The following is an 18572-nucleotide window of genomic DNA, read 5'->3' on the forward strand; positions in this document are numbered from 1 at the left end:
AGCAAAGAATTCCTTTCGAAGCTGAGCATTAGAGTGTTAAAAAGCCCGACCAAGGCCAGCAGTGGCCTAAGGGCAGTGCAACTATAAGGTACCTCCCCAAGTCAGCAGCCTGTGCCTACCCCAAGAGGATCAAGACAGGCTTTGGTTAAAAGAGCAGAGACACGTAGGTTTGCCAAGAATCACAGACAACGAGACATTTTTTTCTGTCAGAAGATAATTCAGCATAATTTTCTTCTCCTACAGACTGAGAGTATGAGACCAAAAATGATACCTCAAAGAGTAAGGTTTTTAAACAAGTGAGCGCAGAGGCAAGGGCAGATACACGCGGTGCCGGCATGAGCTGTGGGCCTCTTACCCCGCACAGGCCCGATGGAGTTGCTCAGAGCGTAGCGTAGGATCCTCTCCTCCTGGTTGTACAGGACAAACACACTGTCCACCGAGAGCTGCTGGGTGCTGGGCAGGGCCGGCCGGGCGCTGTCGTGAATGCACTCCTGGAAGGTGATGGTCTGGCGCCACTGGTAAGTGTAGGTGTGCGAAGGGGCCGCCCCGTCTTGCTCAGGCTCAGTCACTGTGTACTCCCGGGTGGAGGAGGATGTGATCACTGGGGTGCAGGAGGGAAGGCAGGGCGACAAAAGAGAGATCTTTACGGATGCAAGAAGCTGGATCAAGGGCATGAAACCCCCTGTGGCTTCCCCTGCCCATGGTGCTCCTATATGATAGATCAGACGGAACAGCTTAAATAAGACAACTGGTGCTGGCGCTCATTCTACCACCGGGATCCCCACACGACCACTGGTGCTGTTCACCTCAGTAGTATTTGTTACTTTTCTCATCAAATGGCTCTCTCTGTGTTCCTAAGACTTCTAGAACTATCCTGTTTCCCCAAAAATAAGACATCCTCCGAAAATAAGACCTACTCACAGGAAAGATAAGACGTCCCCTGAAAATAAGACCTAGCGCATCTTTGGGAGCACACCTTAAAATAAGACACTGTCTTATTTTCGGGGAAACAGGGTAGCAGTTAAGGTCTAGTAGAAAGGACACACATTTGGAAGGAGACACACCTGATTTCACACCTTCTACCACTTGTAAGCTGTGACCATGGGCCAGTTACTAACATCTTTAGGCTCAGTTTGATCCAAAATGAATCGAAGTGAGAATTCCATGAGGGGATGTTTGTAAAACTTGCAGAAGCAAGCAGACTAACAGAACTGAACATTAACTAAATGACCACCAGTGTACTCACTGCTTTACCCGGTTTATGCCAACAGGATACAATGAAAGGCGGTTACTACATACCAGTCTAGATCACACAGTTCTACGATACTGAAAAATAAGACTACCATTAAAGGGATTTCCATAGCCAATTTTGGAAAAACTACTAAAGCCTGGTGAAGCTCACCTCAGCAGAGAAGAGAGGAGCCCCCTTCCCTACTCAGAGACAGCCAGCTGTTCTCCCATGTGACAAAACCCTCAACTTCCTATTCAAAAAAAAAATAGAAAAGACTCTTTATATTTTTGTGCTCTGCTGCAGTTTGCTGCATAATAGAAGCATAAAAGCCAAAGGATAAATAAAAGAGCAGTGTAAGCTGTCTCTTGTCCAGCTCCCACGTGCTGGCCTGCCAGGAAGGCCATCTGGCCGCAGCCTGCAGGCCCACTGCTCCCTCCTCCTCATGGGCTCTCAGACCCCAGAAGGAGCCACAGGGCCCTAGTAATTGGTACAATCTTGCTGAACTGCTGTTTACTACGAGCCTTTACAAAGTTCCTATCATTTGACTCAGCACTTTTATTATTTCTAGGAATAGAGTTTCAGAAAAGAATTAGAAATTTGGCCAAAATTTATGATAAAGATGGTCATTTCAGCTCAGGATAAAGGGGGGAAAACTGGAAACGACCTAAGCTTTAGAAAATAGAAGGAAGGGTGAAGGTAATAGTCATCCAATAGAATCCTCCAGATTACTCTAAGAAGTGTGTTCGGGCCAGGCATGAGCCTAGCACTCTGGGAGGCCGAGACGGGTGGATTGCTTGAGTTCACAGGTTCGAGACCAGCCTCAGCAAAAAGTGAGACCCCCATCTCTACCAAAAAATAGAAAAACTGAGGCAAGAGGATCTTTTGAGCCTGAGTTGGAGGTTGCTGTGAACTATGAGGCCACGGTACTCTATCGCTTGAGACACTGTCTCGAAAAACAAAGTGTGTTCAGTGGCTATTTAATGAAACTATTATGTATCCATGGCTCGATGTTTACAAAAAAGGTTATGATATAACAATAGAGCATCAGTGCAATTTCACTTACATAAAAACTATACATCTGACTGTAGATTATATAATAGTGTAGTATCAGCATGAAGGTCACTGACTTTGATAGCTGCACTAAGGCCAGGAGAGACTGTTCTAATTCCTAGGAAAAACATATCCAAGTGTTTAGGGGATAAATGATTACAATGTATACAACTTACTCCCAAATGGTAAGGGAAAGAATTATACATCTCCGTATATATATAAAAGGAGGGAGAATGATAAAGTAAAATGTTAACTGGTAAGGCTGGGCACAGGCAGTGCCCAGGTTATGAACGAGATAGGTTCTGTGGGTTTGTTCTTGAGTTGAATTTGTATGTAAGTTGGAACAGGTGCATTTACCCATTAACTATTATAGCCTCCGTTCCTAAGTACAAATGGTATGTCAATCGGATGTTTGTAACTCAGGTGCTATTTTCAACTTTTCTGTAAGTATGAAATTATTTAAAACCAGGTACCAAATGTAATTTTTAAAACTGCATGTTTACATATATTCTTATAAAAAATTTTTTTTTTTTTTGAGACAGAGCCTCAAGCTGTAGCCCTGGGTAGAGTACTATGGCATCACAGCTCACAGCAACCTCCAACTCCTGGGCTTAAGCGATTCTCTTGCCTCAGCCTCCCAAGTAGTTGGGACTACAGGCGCCCGCCACAACGCCTGGCTATTTTTTGGTTATAGTTGTCATTGTTTGGCAGGCCCGGCCTTGATTCCAACCTGCCAGCTCTGGTGTGTGACTGGCAACTTAGCCACTTGAGCTACAGGCACCAAACCAAAATTGTATTATCTTGAAATTACATGTTGAGATACTTGATATAGATAGATGCTGGGAGGACGGGTAAAAGGAAATATGTTTAAATTTAATAACAATTATATCCAGATTCTATGATTCTAAGTTATGCTTTTTTTTGGCACTAAATTCTCTACAAGTGTGTCCCATGCGGGGACACGCATGTAATCACTAGGGCCCCGTGTCATCTCCCGGTCCAAAGCCCCAGAGGCGGTGGCTCACCAGAGCTGGAGTAGTGGTACAGCTCCATGTAGGGCTCGATGTGCACAGACGCGCCAAACGGGATCTGCGGCACGCGGCCTTCCAGCTCCGTGTCGATGGTCAGGTGCCCATGCTCGTCCGTGCCGCTGAACCGCTGCTTAATGACCAGCTTGCCTGGGTGCCCCACGAAGGTCACCTCGGCCTGGCGGGTGAACTCTCCCCCTGTAAAGCAAGATAGGCCTGTCACTTTGCCGTCTGGCCAGTGCACCCTCCTGCCCTGCAGGAGCTCACAGTGCACAGCCAGGAAGAGCAGGGCAGCCCAAGTGCCCCTCTGCAGTGCTTGAGTTGGGCTGGTAGGACACGGGGCTGCTTGGACAACCATGTGGCCCAATTCAGCCATGCACCGAGGGGAGAAGCTGCTTTGAGACCACAAACCAGGATCTGACAGTGGTTGGCTCAAGGGCTGTGCAGAAAATAGCAGGAGATCTAGGTTCTGGCTGAGTGAACTTGAACAAGTAGCCTACCCCCTGTCAGCCTTCATTTCCTGATGATAAAAAAGGAATACAATCTGCCTCGTGAAAATCAGATTAGATAAAGTATGTTTAAAAAGTGTTCTGCAACTTATCAAGTGCTCCGTGATGCCAGTTTGGTGACAATTACTGACAGCTAAATCCTGGGGAAGATGAGTGAACCATCATCAGTACCAGAAACCACCCCAGGATCACGTGCCGCCTGGTGTTGGCAGGAAAGGCACTTCCCACATTTTCCAGCTTCTTCTCTTTTCCACAAAGGCAGGCGTCCCTGACAGCAGGGGCTGGCACATTACGGCCCCAGGGCTAAATCTGACTAGATGCCTGTTTTTGCATAGAGCTTGAGCCAAGAAAAACCTTTACATTTTTAAATGGTTTTTAAAAATTAAAAGAATATTTCACGATATGTAAAAATTATCTGCAATTTAAATCACTGCCCATTCATACAGTTGTATTGGACACACTCCTGCTCATTTGCTTACATATTGTCTTGGGTTGCTTTTCACTCTATAAGGACAGCGTTGGGTAGCTGCAACTATATAGCCTAAAATATGTAGGTGAAGCTTAAAATATGTACTCTCTGGGTCTTTGCAGGAAAAGTTTGACAATCCCTGCTTTATAGTTACCTAAGTCCCAGATATTCAACTGGTTATACACAGGTCCAGGGGAAATTCAGAAGGATCATTGTATTAACAAAGATTTGCAGTTGCAGGGAATTTGTGAAGACACCATCTCCTTCAGCCCAGCTGAAGTTGATGTATATTACAAAGTATCCCCAGTACAAATGAACCCAGATACAAAGCAACATCAATGAGAAAAGCTGTGCAGGGAAGAAATAGGGTCTGTGAGTCCCACTACAGCTCCACTATGTTTGCAAAGAAACGGGCATCATGTTTGCATGAGAACACGAATACTCCTATAATACTCAGGATATACGTATCTGTGGAATAGAGGGGGGAAATCAGGCCAAAAGTTAGCACATACTATGACTAGGTTCACCCCTTTTCTTTCTAATATATATATTAGAAAGATTCCTTTCTTCAAATGGCCACATTTCAGGAAATTACATGTTCTATTTATGTGCTACAACTTCGAACCAGGTTTCCAGTGTAAGGCCCAAGCCAAGGTCCTGCTTCTGGCAGTGTTTCCGCTCAGAAAGCCTGGCCTAAGGCTCCAGGTTGGTTCCCACCAGCCTGGTCTCGGAGAAAGCAGGTCTAGGAAGTCGAGCTGTGGGTAGCAGCTTTGCACCTGTGCCCTGGCACACAGGGCGGAGGGCCTGGATGCGATCAGCAATGAAGGACGTAGACTCTTCCACCCAGCTGCTCCTGGGAACAAGCTTCCTGCTCACCCAGGTGAGGCCACCACTACCCTGAGGAAATGTCCCACGCCAGTCTGCCCACATGTCTGCTAAAGACTGAACCTTCCACACTAGCCAAGAGACTCCGGGAACATTCAGGTTTCTATGATTGGTGAGGATGATGTTTGTCAGGCTCAATGTACCAGCAAGAAATGACAGGTTCTTTTTCTCTCAGCAGATACTCAGAAAATGTCAGCTGTCACCTTCAGATTGGTTTGGAATTTGGAGGCAGACTTGCTAAACGGAATGAGGCCAGGCAGGCCCACACGGCTCGCTGTGAGGATGCATGACCTCGTACCAGGCTGGGAGGACGCGTGACCTCGTACCAGGCTGTGAGGACGCGTGACCTCGTACCAGGCTGTGACGATGCATGACCTTGTACCACTCATTCTGTAGAGACTTCTGAATCTCTACAGGAGATTCACAAGGAGTGAAACTGCTCCTTGACCACAACACAATTCTAGGCAGCCTCGGTTAATGTACATAAGGAAAATCTCGTATGTTACTTTACCTCATCATTTCTTACTTGCAGGACAGAACTGCAGGGTGCTCTGTCTATAGACAGAAAGGAGCCCCAGAGTGTCTGTCAGTAAGCTGGCTGCAGACACAGGGTCCCCTCCATTCATTCCCGGCCTCCCCAGGCACCAGTGTGTGGCCCATTAATTTTAATGTTGGATATAAATTACCAGTGATGCTGAAGCCATTCTTGAATCCATCCTGCTCCACTGCAAACATCCACCCAATGATGCCTCCGATAGGGGCCAGAGGAAGCAGAGAATGCCCGAGGGCCTCGGGGACGGTGCTGATGGCTGTGTAGGAGCGGCCGTGGTTCATCACCACATAGGAGTGGAGGTCAGTGTTCTCAAATGCCACGGGAACCTGGCTGGTCCCCACGAAGATCCGTCCTTTCACCTTGCCATTGACTCGCTGTGGGGAACCTGAGCAGAAAACAGATAAAGGCGGCAGAGATCACTTCCAAGCCAGCTTTTCCAAAAAGAATATGTCTGGTAGGGCTGGACCTATTCAGGAAGAAAGGACAGAAACAAAGCAACACGGGGGTAAGTGGCTTTGAGTAAAGCGAAAGTAGTTGTTCTGCAAAGTACTCAGACCGAGCACCGTGTGCCTTCAAAACCCCAGCACGCCTGCCTCTTCTGTGGGCCTGACGATGGAGAGCAGGAAAGGGGTGCCCCAGGAGCCACCGTGTGACTGAGGAACTGCAGGAGCAAATGAAGAAGTAATTTCCACTGCGAATCAATATCCTGCGTGGTCTACGGCTAAGGTAACCACGCACGCAGGACTTTTACTCACGCTTTGGTGAGTAAAAGGGATTGAACTGATTATCTCTCTAGGACAGCAGGGCTAAACCCAATAGCGCTGGGAACCTGCACATTGGTTGCCTGAATACACATCTGGGACTCAAGTGCAGTCTCACTACCCAGATTTAGGACTGACAGTCTGAGTCCTGGAGCCTCACTCAGGCCAAGTCACGCTAAATATGGGCAGGGTGGACGTCACAGACCACGCAGACACACTGTGGGGACCAGAACCGGCCTGGGGTGTCTGATGTGGACTGATCCATTTAGACAATGGGGAATGATGGGATTGAGACCTCCTGTAGCAAATAGAAAAGCTTAAGAAATTGACAAATACAAGGTGTCCCAAAGGTCACCCCTAAAGTCACCATGCACAGGGAAAATGGTAGCTAAATGCACCTTCATTTCCAAAATATTCATGACAGAATTTTATAAAATATTCTCTATGTCTTGGCCACCTCTTTGTAAAATTTTGCCATGAATATTTTAGAAGTAAAGGTACATTTGGCAACAATGTCCCATTTTCCCCATGGGGCAACCTTTGGGACACCCTGTAGTGTATAAATAGGATGCCATTTTTGTTTTTAAAATTACATTAATAGGAATGGCGCCTGTGGCTCAAAGGAGTAGGGCACCGGCCTCATATGCCGGAGGTGGCAGGTTCAAACCCAGCCTGGGACAAAAACTGAAAAAAAAAAATTACATTAATAATAAGTGTTAGCATGTACCTGTGGAAAATTGCGAACAGTCCTTAACTCACCGCAATCTAGCAAACATTCATTTCCTATACCACATATTTCTATACTGTTTGACTATTTGTAATTTATATATATTTATTATTGTTTAATCAGAAAAAATAGGAACTAAATAAATGAAGATGATACCATTATGTTTAAATAAGAAAACTGAATGTTACCATATGACCCAGCAATTCCAGTTCCTAGGTATAAACCCAAGAGAATGGAACACATATGTCCACACAAAAAGTTGTACACAAATGTTCTCGGCAGCATTGTACACATTACCCAAAAAGGGAAACACCCAAATATTCACCAGCTGATATACGGATATAGAAAATATCTGGGGCGGCGCCTGTGGCTCAGTGAGTAGGGTGCCGGCCCCATATGCCGACGGTGGCGGGTTCAAACCCAGCCCCGGCCAAACTGCAACAACAAAAAAAATAGCCGGGCGTTGTGGTGGGCGCCCGTAGTCCCAGCTGCTCGGGAGGCTGAGGCAAGAGAATCGCGTAAGCCCAAGAGTTAGAGGTTGCTGTGAGCTGTGTGATGCCACGGCACTCTAGGTGAGAGGGCGGTACGGTGAGACTCTGTCTCTACAAAAAAAAAAAAAAAAAGAAAATATGACATATCCATCCAATGGAGTATTATTTGGCTAGAAAAAGGAAAGTAATGCTGATACATGTCAAACCACGGATGGACCTTGAAAACATATTGCTAAGTGAAAAAAAAAAAAAAACCCAGATACAAAAGGATTGCATAATATTGGAGTATTCCATCTATATGAAATGTCTAAAGACAGAAAGTGGACTAGGGGTTGCCAGCAGCCGGGAGATTTTGAGGAATGAAGAATGACGGCTAATAGGTTTAGTGAATATACGAAAAACCATCAAATTGTATATTTTAAAAAGGTAAGTGAATTGTATCTCAAATATATGGACAGACATGATGGCTTATCCCTGTAAGTAGTTTGGGAGACCAAGATGGGAGGATTGCTTGAAGCCAGGAGTTCAAGACCAGCCTAAAGAATACAGCAAGACCCCCATCTCTATAAAGAATTTAAAATCAGTCATCCATGGTGGCACAAGACAGTAGTCCCAGTCACTGGGGGGTGCTGAAGCAGGAGGATCACTTGAGCCCAGGAGTAGAAGGCTGCAGTGAGCTGTAATGATGCCTCTGCAGTCTACCTTGGGCAAAAGAGATTAAGACCATGTTTCAAAAAACAAAAACAATTGAAGGTGAAACAAAAGTCACCTTAGATTGTTCAGGATTTATGTAGCATTAAATTCTATCAGTTATTGATAGCACGTATCTTATTTTTCTACCTAGATTATAAATTACTAGGGACAGGATTTTCAAAACCAGTTCCTATATTCGTGGCAGAGGTTTCTTTGCATAATAAATGCTTGATAAATTTTCTTTAATAACCCTAAACAAATGGGTTTGCTTTGTAGGTGTCATCTACATTCTGATGACCTTCTGCTGTATTTAATATGCTCAAAATGCTCAGCAGGTTCTCTGACTAGCCAGGGCATTTTCAACATGCAGAGTAATTTCGTACACGTAACAGGCTATTTACACTGGGGAATGCTGTGGAGTCAGCAGGCTAATAGCAAAAACATGCATCCTAAGAACATTTACAGAAACAAGGAAGCAATAAGCCAACTTAAGAAAACCAAACAAATTTTTCACCAAACTTTGAGCTACAAACATTTTTTTAAAGTACTAAAAATCCAACAAAGATTTAAAACCACAAAACTATTACAGGGTGTGTATATAACATCAAAATATGCAGCTGAACAGTTTGTCATAACTGAACTTCTGCCAAACACAGAGCTCTCAGAGTTTCAAACTCTGATATCTGGGGTGGAAAAAGCTGATGAGGCTGCTCTTTAAGAATAGCTTTTACTGTGGACTCTGGAAGCTTCTCCCGGGGGGAGGGAGATTATAAAAGCCAAGCCTAAAACAAAGAAGCAGAGACACACTATCAACTGGGGTGATGGGATTTAGAAGGAAACAGAAAACACTTCGAAGAAGTTGAAAACATCTTCCAAAATTAATTTAATATGTATATTCACTTTTCTTCCATTGCTAAAGGTAGTATTTTCTTAAAGCCTCGCTGTAATTGTGATGCAGAAGGAAATAATTTTTTTGGTTTTAGCAAATACATAACTGACTTAACTATAGCCGTGGCAGGGGATCTGAAGAACAGAAAACGTTTCTCCAGCTGAGTTTTATGTAGCCAACTTCTGAAAAGCAATTGCAGTTCCTCCCTTAAAAACACAAAGGAAATGACCTGTGACAAGTGAGGTAACCTGTTGATATCCACTATGGTTTGAATGTGTGTCCCCTGCAAAATGCATGTTGAAACTTAATGCCCAATTAGCAGCATTGACAGATGGGACCTTTGAGAGGTCACTGCGTCATGAGCACTCTACCCATTCATGGATTAATGGATTGACAGGTTTCATAGGAACGGGACTGGTGGTTTAACAGAAAGAAGAGAGACCTGGGCAAGCGCCCTCAGCCCCCTCACCTGACACCCTGCATCATCTTGGGGCTCAGCAGAGAGTCCCCACCAGCAAGAAGGCCCTCTCCACAGGTAACCCTTCAACTTTGGATTTCCCAGCCTCCATAACTGTAAGACATATATTTCATTCCTTTATAAATTACCCAATTTCAGGTATTCCGTTATAAGCAACTGACAAAGCATCTGAAGGGGCATTCGATATAGCAAAGTCTTTTGTTTTAATTCTGGTTTGTGGCCCCGGCTTCCCAGAAGTCACACTCAGTCTCAGGCCCCCCAGACTTGCACAGACAGGATTCTTCTGACCACCTGAGAGCAAGTTGGTCCTTGGGAGCACAGAGTTCAGAACTGACATTGGCCTGGAGCTGAATCCATTTTTTAGTTAGCCCCACATGGGTTGGCGCCCTAGGATTAACTGTGTGTACCCCTGACGCTCCACCATAACTGTGCCAGGATTCCAGGGGCACCAGGAGAGAGAAACAGAAGAGGAGGGATGACTGGAATGAACTTAATGTACTGTGTATATAAATTTTGATCTGAGCCAGCTTCCCACGGCCCTGCCAGGATTTAACAACCATTGAGATAAAAATGTCTTATGACATTATAATCATTATTATTACGTTGTGAGCAATAGCACATAAAATTTGAGAGGCTCAGCTCGGAGCCTGTGGCTCAAGTGGCTAAGGCGCCAGCTACATACACCTGAGCTGGCGGATTCGAATCCAGCCCGGGCCCGCCAAACAACAAGGACGGCTGCAACCCAAAAATAGCCGGGTGTTGTGGAGGGCGCCTGTAGTACCAGCTACTTGGGAGGCGAAGGCAGGAGAATCGCTTGAGCCCCGGAGTTGGAGGTTGCTGTGAGCTGTGATGCCACAGCACTTTACCCAAGGCAACAGCTAGAGGCTCTGTCTCAAAAAAAAAAAAAATTGAGAGGCTCTAAGAAAAAAGGAATGAAGAAGTTTGAAAGAATGGAGGAAAATAGGGCAGCACCTGTGAATCAAAGGAGTAGGGCGCTGACCCCATATGCCGGAGGTGGCGGGTTCAAACCCGGCCCCGGCCAAAAACTGCAAAAAAAAAAAGAATGGAGGAAAATGAAAGACAAGAACAATTTCTGGTCCAGGCAGGAATTTTTTCAATGCTTTGGCCTTTGTCCCACGCTCAGGGCAGTTGTGAGGATGGGCTCCCCTCAGAGAGGAAGCAATAGCACAGAAAAGAAAGAGATGTCACCACATTAGAAACACAGGCCTTCCCCAAGGAACTCCTGCCTGCTCCAGAACAGGAAGAGAATGGGGACGAGAGATGTCACATCCCATCAGGCTAAAACACTGCACAGCCCCAGAGATCTGGGTAAAGGCGTCACTGGGGGAAAAGCACCAAAATAAAAACTCCACTCCTTCTCCTCCCCGCCAAATAGAGCATATGAAAGCAAATTACCTTCTGCAACACACTGCCTGCCATTGCCCGTGTAGCCGGCGACACAGCTGCAACAGAAGCCCGTGGCGAAGTCCCTGCACTCCGCGTGCACCGAGCACTGGTGCCTGTTGTTGGCACATGTCTGGCGGGAATCCGTGTTGTAGCTGAAAACTGTTCCAAGAAAACAAGGGCACAGTTGTGAGCCCTGGCCCAGCTCTGGTCTGGGGGCCTTTCTCATCCCTGTACTCCGCCCCCCAGGTCTTGCAGGGACTCACATCTGCCTGGGCCATTCCAGGGAACAGCCTCATTAGCAGAAGATTAAAATCCACAACGGGTAACTCCTTCAATAGTCTAGTAATGTGGTTCTATCGCTCAGACCACTAAGGCAAACAGGTGTAAGGGAGCTGAGAAATCACAAGGAAATTCCTAAAAACTGCTATAACCTGGTGTACTGGATCTGAACCTGAATTAGGTTACAGCCATCCAGTGTCAATGTTAGGATGGTATCCACCTAATGTAGTCGGAAGGATCAGCTTCACATTTGGGGGGAACTTCACAATTTTTCACTATTTTTTTATTTTCACTATTTTATTCACTATATTTTTTAATTATATATATAATTAAAATTTGTCATTTTAATGACCTTACTGTATGTATTTAAAATATGTCTATGTGTATACACACACACAGTAGAACCTCTGTAAGTTGACCACCACTCAAGGGACTGTAACAAACTGGTCAACCTATGGAGGTGGTCAACATAAGGATAGGCCTGTTGTACTGATATGAATATATGGTTCATGTCCAGTCTATGACAATTAGGTCAAGTTAAGGAGGTGGTCCATGTAGGGAGATGGTCAGCTATGGGGTTCTACTGTGTATATACAAATGTGTGTGTGTGTGTGTCTCTCTCTCTCTCTCTCTCTATATATATATATATATTTTTTTTTTTTTAGACATAGTCTCACTATGTTGCCTAGGCTGGTCTCGAACTCCTAGGCTCAAGGGACCTTCTCACCTTAGCCTCCAAGTAGCTTGAATTATAGGTATGTGCCACTGTGCCAAGCTTATATTTTTAAAAAATTTTATTCCTGGGGTGGTGCCTGTGGCTCAAGGAGTAGGGCGCCGGTCCCATATGCCGGAGGTGGTGGGTTCAAACCCAGCCCCGGCCAAAAAAAAAAAAAAAATTTTATTCCTGGGCTCAGCGCCTGCAGCACAGTGATTACAGCGCCAGCCACATGCACAGAGGCTGGCAGGTTCGAGCCCAGCCCAGGCCAGCTAAACAACAATGACAACTACAACAACAACAACAAACAAACAACTGGGCGTTGTGGCGGGCACCTGTAGTCCCAGCTACTTGGGAGGTTGAGGCAAGAGAATCACTTAAGCCCAAGAGCTGGAGGTTGCTGTGAGCTGTAACACCACAGAACTCTACTAATCAGGGGTGACACAGTGAGACTCTGTCTCAAAAAAAAATTTTACTCCTGGCTTGGCGCCCGTAGCTGAATGGTTAGGGCGCCAGCCACACAAACCAGGGCTAGAGGGTTCGAACCCGGCCCAAGCCTGCTAAACAACAATGACATCAACAACAACAACAAAAATAGCCAGGCATTGTGGCAGGCGCCTGTAGTCCCAGCTTCTAGGGAGGCTGAAGCATGAGAATCACTGAAACCCAAGAGTTTGAGGTTGCTGTGAGCTATGACGGTACAGCACTCTACCAAGGGCAACATAGTAAGACTGTCTCAAAACAAAACAAAACTTTACTCCTGCTTTTTCCCCAGAGAATAATTCAGAAGCAGTTTATACTCGAAGCTGATCAGAAATAATACTGTAGTCACACCTAGTAAAAGCTTTTGACCCAAAAAACTAAAAGAATTGCTCCCTATTTTAAACTCTACCTCCCAAGTTCATTTCCTTAGAATCATGAGCTGGCTCATTAAATTTAATAATCCAGAGCAAATTAATTTGAAATTAAGTTCAAAGGCACAAGAGGTGTGAACTTTTAGAGAGGATAATGATCCTGTTTATAATTGACTATTATGAGTAAAGATAAAAGTAAAGTTTAAGCCCAGGTAGATTCTATTAGTCCTACACCCGTGAAAGGAAATTTCAAGCACGTGTAAATACGGCATTTGGAGCCAAGAACACTCAGGCCCCGAGGTGAACATGGGACACCCCTGGTTGCTTAAGCTCCAGCTGCGGGCAGGCCCTGTGGGGCCACCACGGCCTGCCTGTGTGGAAATGACTATTCAAATAACACCCGGAATTCCCTGCTGGCTGCAGAAGACTGACCTTCCTAATAAATGCAGGGAAACAACTGGGTAGGACAGAAAAACATCTGTGTTAGACACATTCAGGGCTCACATCTAGGTCTTTTCAGTATCGAGTTGTTGGGACTAGGAAATGGTCTCATTTCAATGTGACAGCTGCAAACATGAGAATTTCAGAACTATCTAGAAAGGGTGGAAACAGGATAAGACTCTCAACTCAACATCTGCAAGTAAGCACACCCAACACTTCTGGGGGAGACTCCGGCACCCATGGCAGAATGCCCTGAGCCAGGGGTGTCAGCATCATCCTCAGAATCCAGGGTGTCCCATCCTGCCACCATCTCCGTGCCTTAGAAGCAGGCAAGCACACTGCCAGTAAGCACCCCCTTCGCCTATGGTTTAGATACTCAATCAGAGCAAAAATGTTTATAACTCTTGCTATGAGATAAATCAGAACAAGTAAGGAGAAAGAAAAATAAGAGGCTGAGCACTGTGCCTGGAGCTACTTAGAAGGCTGATGTGGGAGGATCACTTGTGGCCTGGGCAACATAGAGAGATTGTGTCTCTTCAAAAAATATTAAAAAATAAAAGAATATGGGTGGCGCCTGTGACTCAAGGAGTAGGGCGCCGGTCCCATATGCCGGAGGTGGTGGGTTCAAACCTAGCCCCGGCCAAAATAAAATAAATAAATAAATAAAAAACAGAAGAATAATGTGGAACAGACTACTGTTCTGAGAGCCTTATGATAACTCTTTAGTATATTCAGTAAGGAGTCACAGTAAACATATTTAAAGGCTGGGGTTGCCCCGTTCACGGGAACCATACTGGATTATATGTCAATCTAAGGAGAAGAAAAAAACGAGTACAGTTTAGTTTGAGCATCTCTTATAAGACAAATAAAAGCACTCTGGGATTCTAATTATTTTCAGAATGTAGCAAAACATATTGATACAGAGTTCCCCAATTCAAGGCTGGACGGGGACCCCAATTTTCCTAGGTCTGGGCAATTTCAGGAAGAGAATGCCCTGACTTTTGCCCCGACGGATGCATTCATCAATAACACTCATTAACATTGAAAGTGTTTCCATGTATAACAAGTCTTGCTTTTTAGTCCTTCTATCCAGAACTTCTGGTGCTTTTTACTCCTTTTGTATTCCTTTCTGTCCTATAAATCCTAGCTTATCACTAATCTGTGGTCTGTGGGTTCATGTGGGTTCATTCTTCCAACGTTTGAGACTAATGACTTACTGAAGAAAGAAATTCCGGTAACAACATGATATGTAATATGGTAGACTGGAAGATATTATACTGTAAAAGTAGGGCACCAGCCCCATATACCGAGGGTGGCGGGTTCAAACCCAGCCCGGGGCAAACTGCAACAAAAAAATAGCCGGGCATTGTGGCGGGCGCCTGTAGTCCCAGCTACTCGGGAGGCTGAAGCAAGAGAATCGCCTAAACCCAGAAGCTGGAGGTTGCTGGGAGCTGTGGCACCACAGCACTATACTAAGGGTGATAAAGTGAGACTCTGTCTCTAAAAAAATAATAAATAAATAAATAAGGGGTATCTACTTATTTCGTATTTTTCAATCTTCATGCACCAACTCTGAAACTGACAGGGCCAGGAAGGAAAAATAAGCAACCATTCTAATTCCAAAACCATGAGGAAATTAATGTGTCAACGATAAGCTGCATAAATAGCCAAAAGAACTTCTAACATGTTTTTTCAGGTGGGTTGATTACATTTCTGATCTGAGAAGTCACAAATAAGAAAATCTGACTTTCAAAATAATTCTAAAGCACATTTCTCCCCAGACAGAATAGGGCCGGGTGTAGTGGCTCACGCCTATAATCCTACGGCTCTGGGAAGCCAACTCAGATGGATCACCTTGAGCTCAGGAGTTCCAGACCAGCCTGAGCAAGAGCAAGACCCTGTCTCTACTGAAAGTAGAAAAATTAGCCACGTGTTGTGGTAGGGACCTGTAGTTCCAGCTAGTTGGGAGGCTGAGGCAGAAGGATCGCTTGAGCCCCAAAGCCGTGATACCACAGCACCCTACCCAGGGCGACAGAGTGAGTCTCTGGCTCAAAAAAAGAAAACAAACAAACAAAAAAAACCCAGCATGAAATGCAGGAAACCCGAAAGAAGACAAACTCCACGGTCTCCATAACCACAGGGCTAATCAGGAAAGATGATTGGACTTCTTTGAAGCCATCGGACACAGGACACAGATGCTCTACCACGCTAAGAGTGTTCAGCCCCTACTTCCTCAAGCTCTTATCCTTACAGACCACCCCACGGTGTCCCCAGCCACCCCTCCAGCAGGGTCAGTACTCCTGTCTACAGCGTTAACAGTCTTACCAACTCCTGTTTCCTCAACTTCATCCACATCTATGACCTGGGGGTGCTGCTGGGGAAACTTCTCCACTGGCAACTGGAAAGTCCTGGACCTCTCAGTGGGAGGCTCAAAGGGTCTCTCAGTTGCCACCCAGCGCGGGGAGAGGACACTGGGGACGTTGTATGTGTTAACATCTCCCCTTCCAGGATTTCCATAGGGGAAGGGTGTGGTGCCCACGTCCTCCAGGCCCAGATGCGTCGTCACCAAGTCATAATCTTCATCCTCATCATCATACGCGGCTCCATCCTCAGGTCCGAGGTTCACATCTGCAGGCACCACACCATTGGCCGTGACCGGACTCCCAATCTCAAACACCCAGATTCCCTGTTGTCCAGAGTTGCTGCTCCTACGGGGTAGGACAGATTCCTTAGAAAAAGGCCAGCAACCCCCAAATAGCTCCCACTAACCAAGCAGGGGTCCCAGGGATTCCTGCTGCTCTGAAACACATCACCTGTGCCCTCCTGCAGCAAGGGCTGGACAGGGGAGAGTGGTGGCTGGACAATGGGAAAGTGGTTCTGAGACAGTGCAGGGCTGTTTGTGAGGCTGTGTCCACAGGGGCAGAGCACTCACAGAGGCTCACCCTCAGCCACTCCTGCTGTGCGCTCCAGGGACACAGTTGTGACTTATGCTAATTGCTGGTTACCTGCCCTGTGAACAGAGGTAGCTCATATGACTGAAGGTAGCTTTCTGACTTAAGTCATTCATTTTCTCCACTTCTCTTTCCATGGCGTGGATATAACAGATATATCCATGATATAATAGAAAATATACGTTTGGCCTCTGTCTCTGGGTCCTGACACAAGAGCTCCTAAAACTTTTGGAATTTCTGGAGTGATAAGAGTGTCTTTTGTATGCTGATGAGTTGACTGGTGGCTGAGGCCTCCCAGATAGCTTCAGCAGGGGGGCTGGTGGCCAGGAAGACCCAGGCAGGATTAAAGCGTTGCAACCATTCAGCCCTCCTCCTTGTCCCCACCTCCAGGGAGGGGAGCTGGGTGAGAGGTTGGTGAGAGGTTGAGTTAATGGCCAACGACCAGTGATTTAATCAATCAAGCCTATGTAATGAAGCCTCCATAAAAACGCCTAAATGACAGATTTTAAGAGCGTCTGTGTTTGTGAACACATCAAGGTGCTAGAAGGGTGGGACATGTGGAGAGGGCATGGAAGCTCTGCCCTGCTTCCCTGAACCTTGCCTCAGGTGTCTGTTTCATTTGGTGCTTCCTGAGTTGTATCCTTTCTAATGAACTAACAGCAAGTGGAGCACTTTCCTGAGTTCTGTGAGCTGTTCTGGCAAATTATTAGGCCTGAGGAGGGGTCATGTAAACCCCTGATTAGGAGCTGGTTGGTCCCCACAACAGAGGGAAACACAGGACTGGAAGCTGGCATCTGAAGTGGCGGCAGTCTTGTGGAACTGACCCCTTCCCCTGTGGGTCTGCACTAACTCCAGTGCCAGAAGTGAAATGAATTCTGGGACACCGCACAGGCATTTAAACATTGGAGAAATGGTTGGTGCGAGGGGGACCAAATCCCGCATATTTAATGTCAGAAGTGCTGTGGGTGACAGTGGTACAGACATGGGGTATTAGGAATCCCAGTTCCCCTGGCTGTGGGATCGCAACAGGTCTCAGTTTACCTTTTTGTACTCACAGGACCCAGTGAAAAGCAAATGAGACACAAAATCTAAAACCATCATCTATAGGCTCGGTGCCCATAGCTCAGTGGTTAGGGCGCTGGCCACATACACTCAGGCAGGCAGGTTTGAACCCAGCCCGGGCCTGCTAAACAGCAACGACAACTGCAACCACAAAAAATAGCTGGGCATTGTGGCAGGCACCTGTAGTCCCAGCTACTTGGGAAGCTGAGGCAAGAGGATCACTTAAGCCCAAGAGTTTGAGGTTACTGTGAGCTGTGACGCCACAGCACTCTACCGAGGGTGACATAGTGAGACTTTATCTCAATAAATAAATAAATAAATAAAAGCACCATATAATTATAAAAAATAGTAGAATCGTTACTATATTTCTTCCGCACCGTTTTTATAGTTCTTAAGTGTCAGTGATCTGAAGAACCTCTGTCAGAAATTACAGAAAATGATCAAATTATATAATGGACCAAAAGGAAGGACATTACTCAGTGGAAGACGCTAAACTAAAAATTTGAGCAGGCGGGGAGGAGAAATCAAGAAAGATAAGATGCCTAGGGCGGTGCCTGTGGCTCAAAGGGGTAGGGTGCTGCCCCGTATGCTGGAGGTGGTGGGTTCAAACCCAGCCCTGGCCAAAAAACTACAAAAAAAAAAGATAAGATGCCTAATCAATCTATCATCTACCTGGGACTCCGTGAAGGAAGTTCGGAGAGGGAGATTACTTGTATCAGCTTGTCAGAGCCAGTTGTTAACTTTTGAGCAATTTTGCAAACCAGTTGTAAAACATAGCCATGGTACAAAGTTAAATTATATTAACTTACAAGTACATAAATTATATTTTTAAAAGCCAAGAAATATTCAAAATTCATCGGATCCTAATTATTTTACTAATATAGTATCCATGTTCTCGAACTATTTTATGAAACATTTACAAAATATTCTCTATGTGTTGGCCACCTCTTTGTAAACTTTTATCATGACTATTTTGTAAATAAAGATACATTTAGCTACAATTTCCCAGTTTCCCTAAGGTGACTTTGTTGACAGCCACTATTATACCTTTATGAGACTGTATTTAATGTTGCATATTTTCTCAAGTCTTTATTGAATG

The 18572-nt window shown here is 45.5% G+C and overlaps 1 protein-coding gene across 1 annotated transcript in view; it reads right to left on the reverse strand.

The window, feature by feature from the left end:
* Positions 1-18572, reverse strand: part of NID1 (nidogen 1) — a 92408-nt gene that overhangs the window by 45931 nt on the left and 27905 nt on the right. The window contains exons 4-8 of the mRNA XM_053606838.1: positions 15786-16168; positions 11181-11330; positions 5859-6110; positions 3307-3507; positions 356-601 (exon numbers count right to left, since the gene is read on the reverse strand). Of these exons, the coding sequence (XP_053462813.1) occupies positions 356-601; positions 3307-3507; positions 5859-6110; positions 11181-11330; positions 15786-16168 (1232 nt within the window). The remainder of the gene's footprint in view (positions 1-355; positions 602-3306; positions 3508-5858; positions 6111-11180; positions 11331-15785; positions 16169-18572) is intronic.

This window comes from Nycticebus coucang, chromosome 10 (assembly GCF_027406575.1).
Source record: "Nycticebus coucang isolate mNycCou1 chromosome 10, mNycCou1.pri, whole genome shotgun sequence".
Classification (NCBI taxonomy): Eukaryota; Metazoa; Chordata; class Mammalia; order Primates; family Lorisidae; genus Nycticebus; species Nycticebus coucang.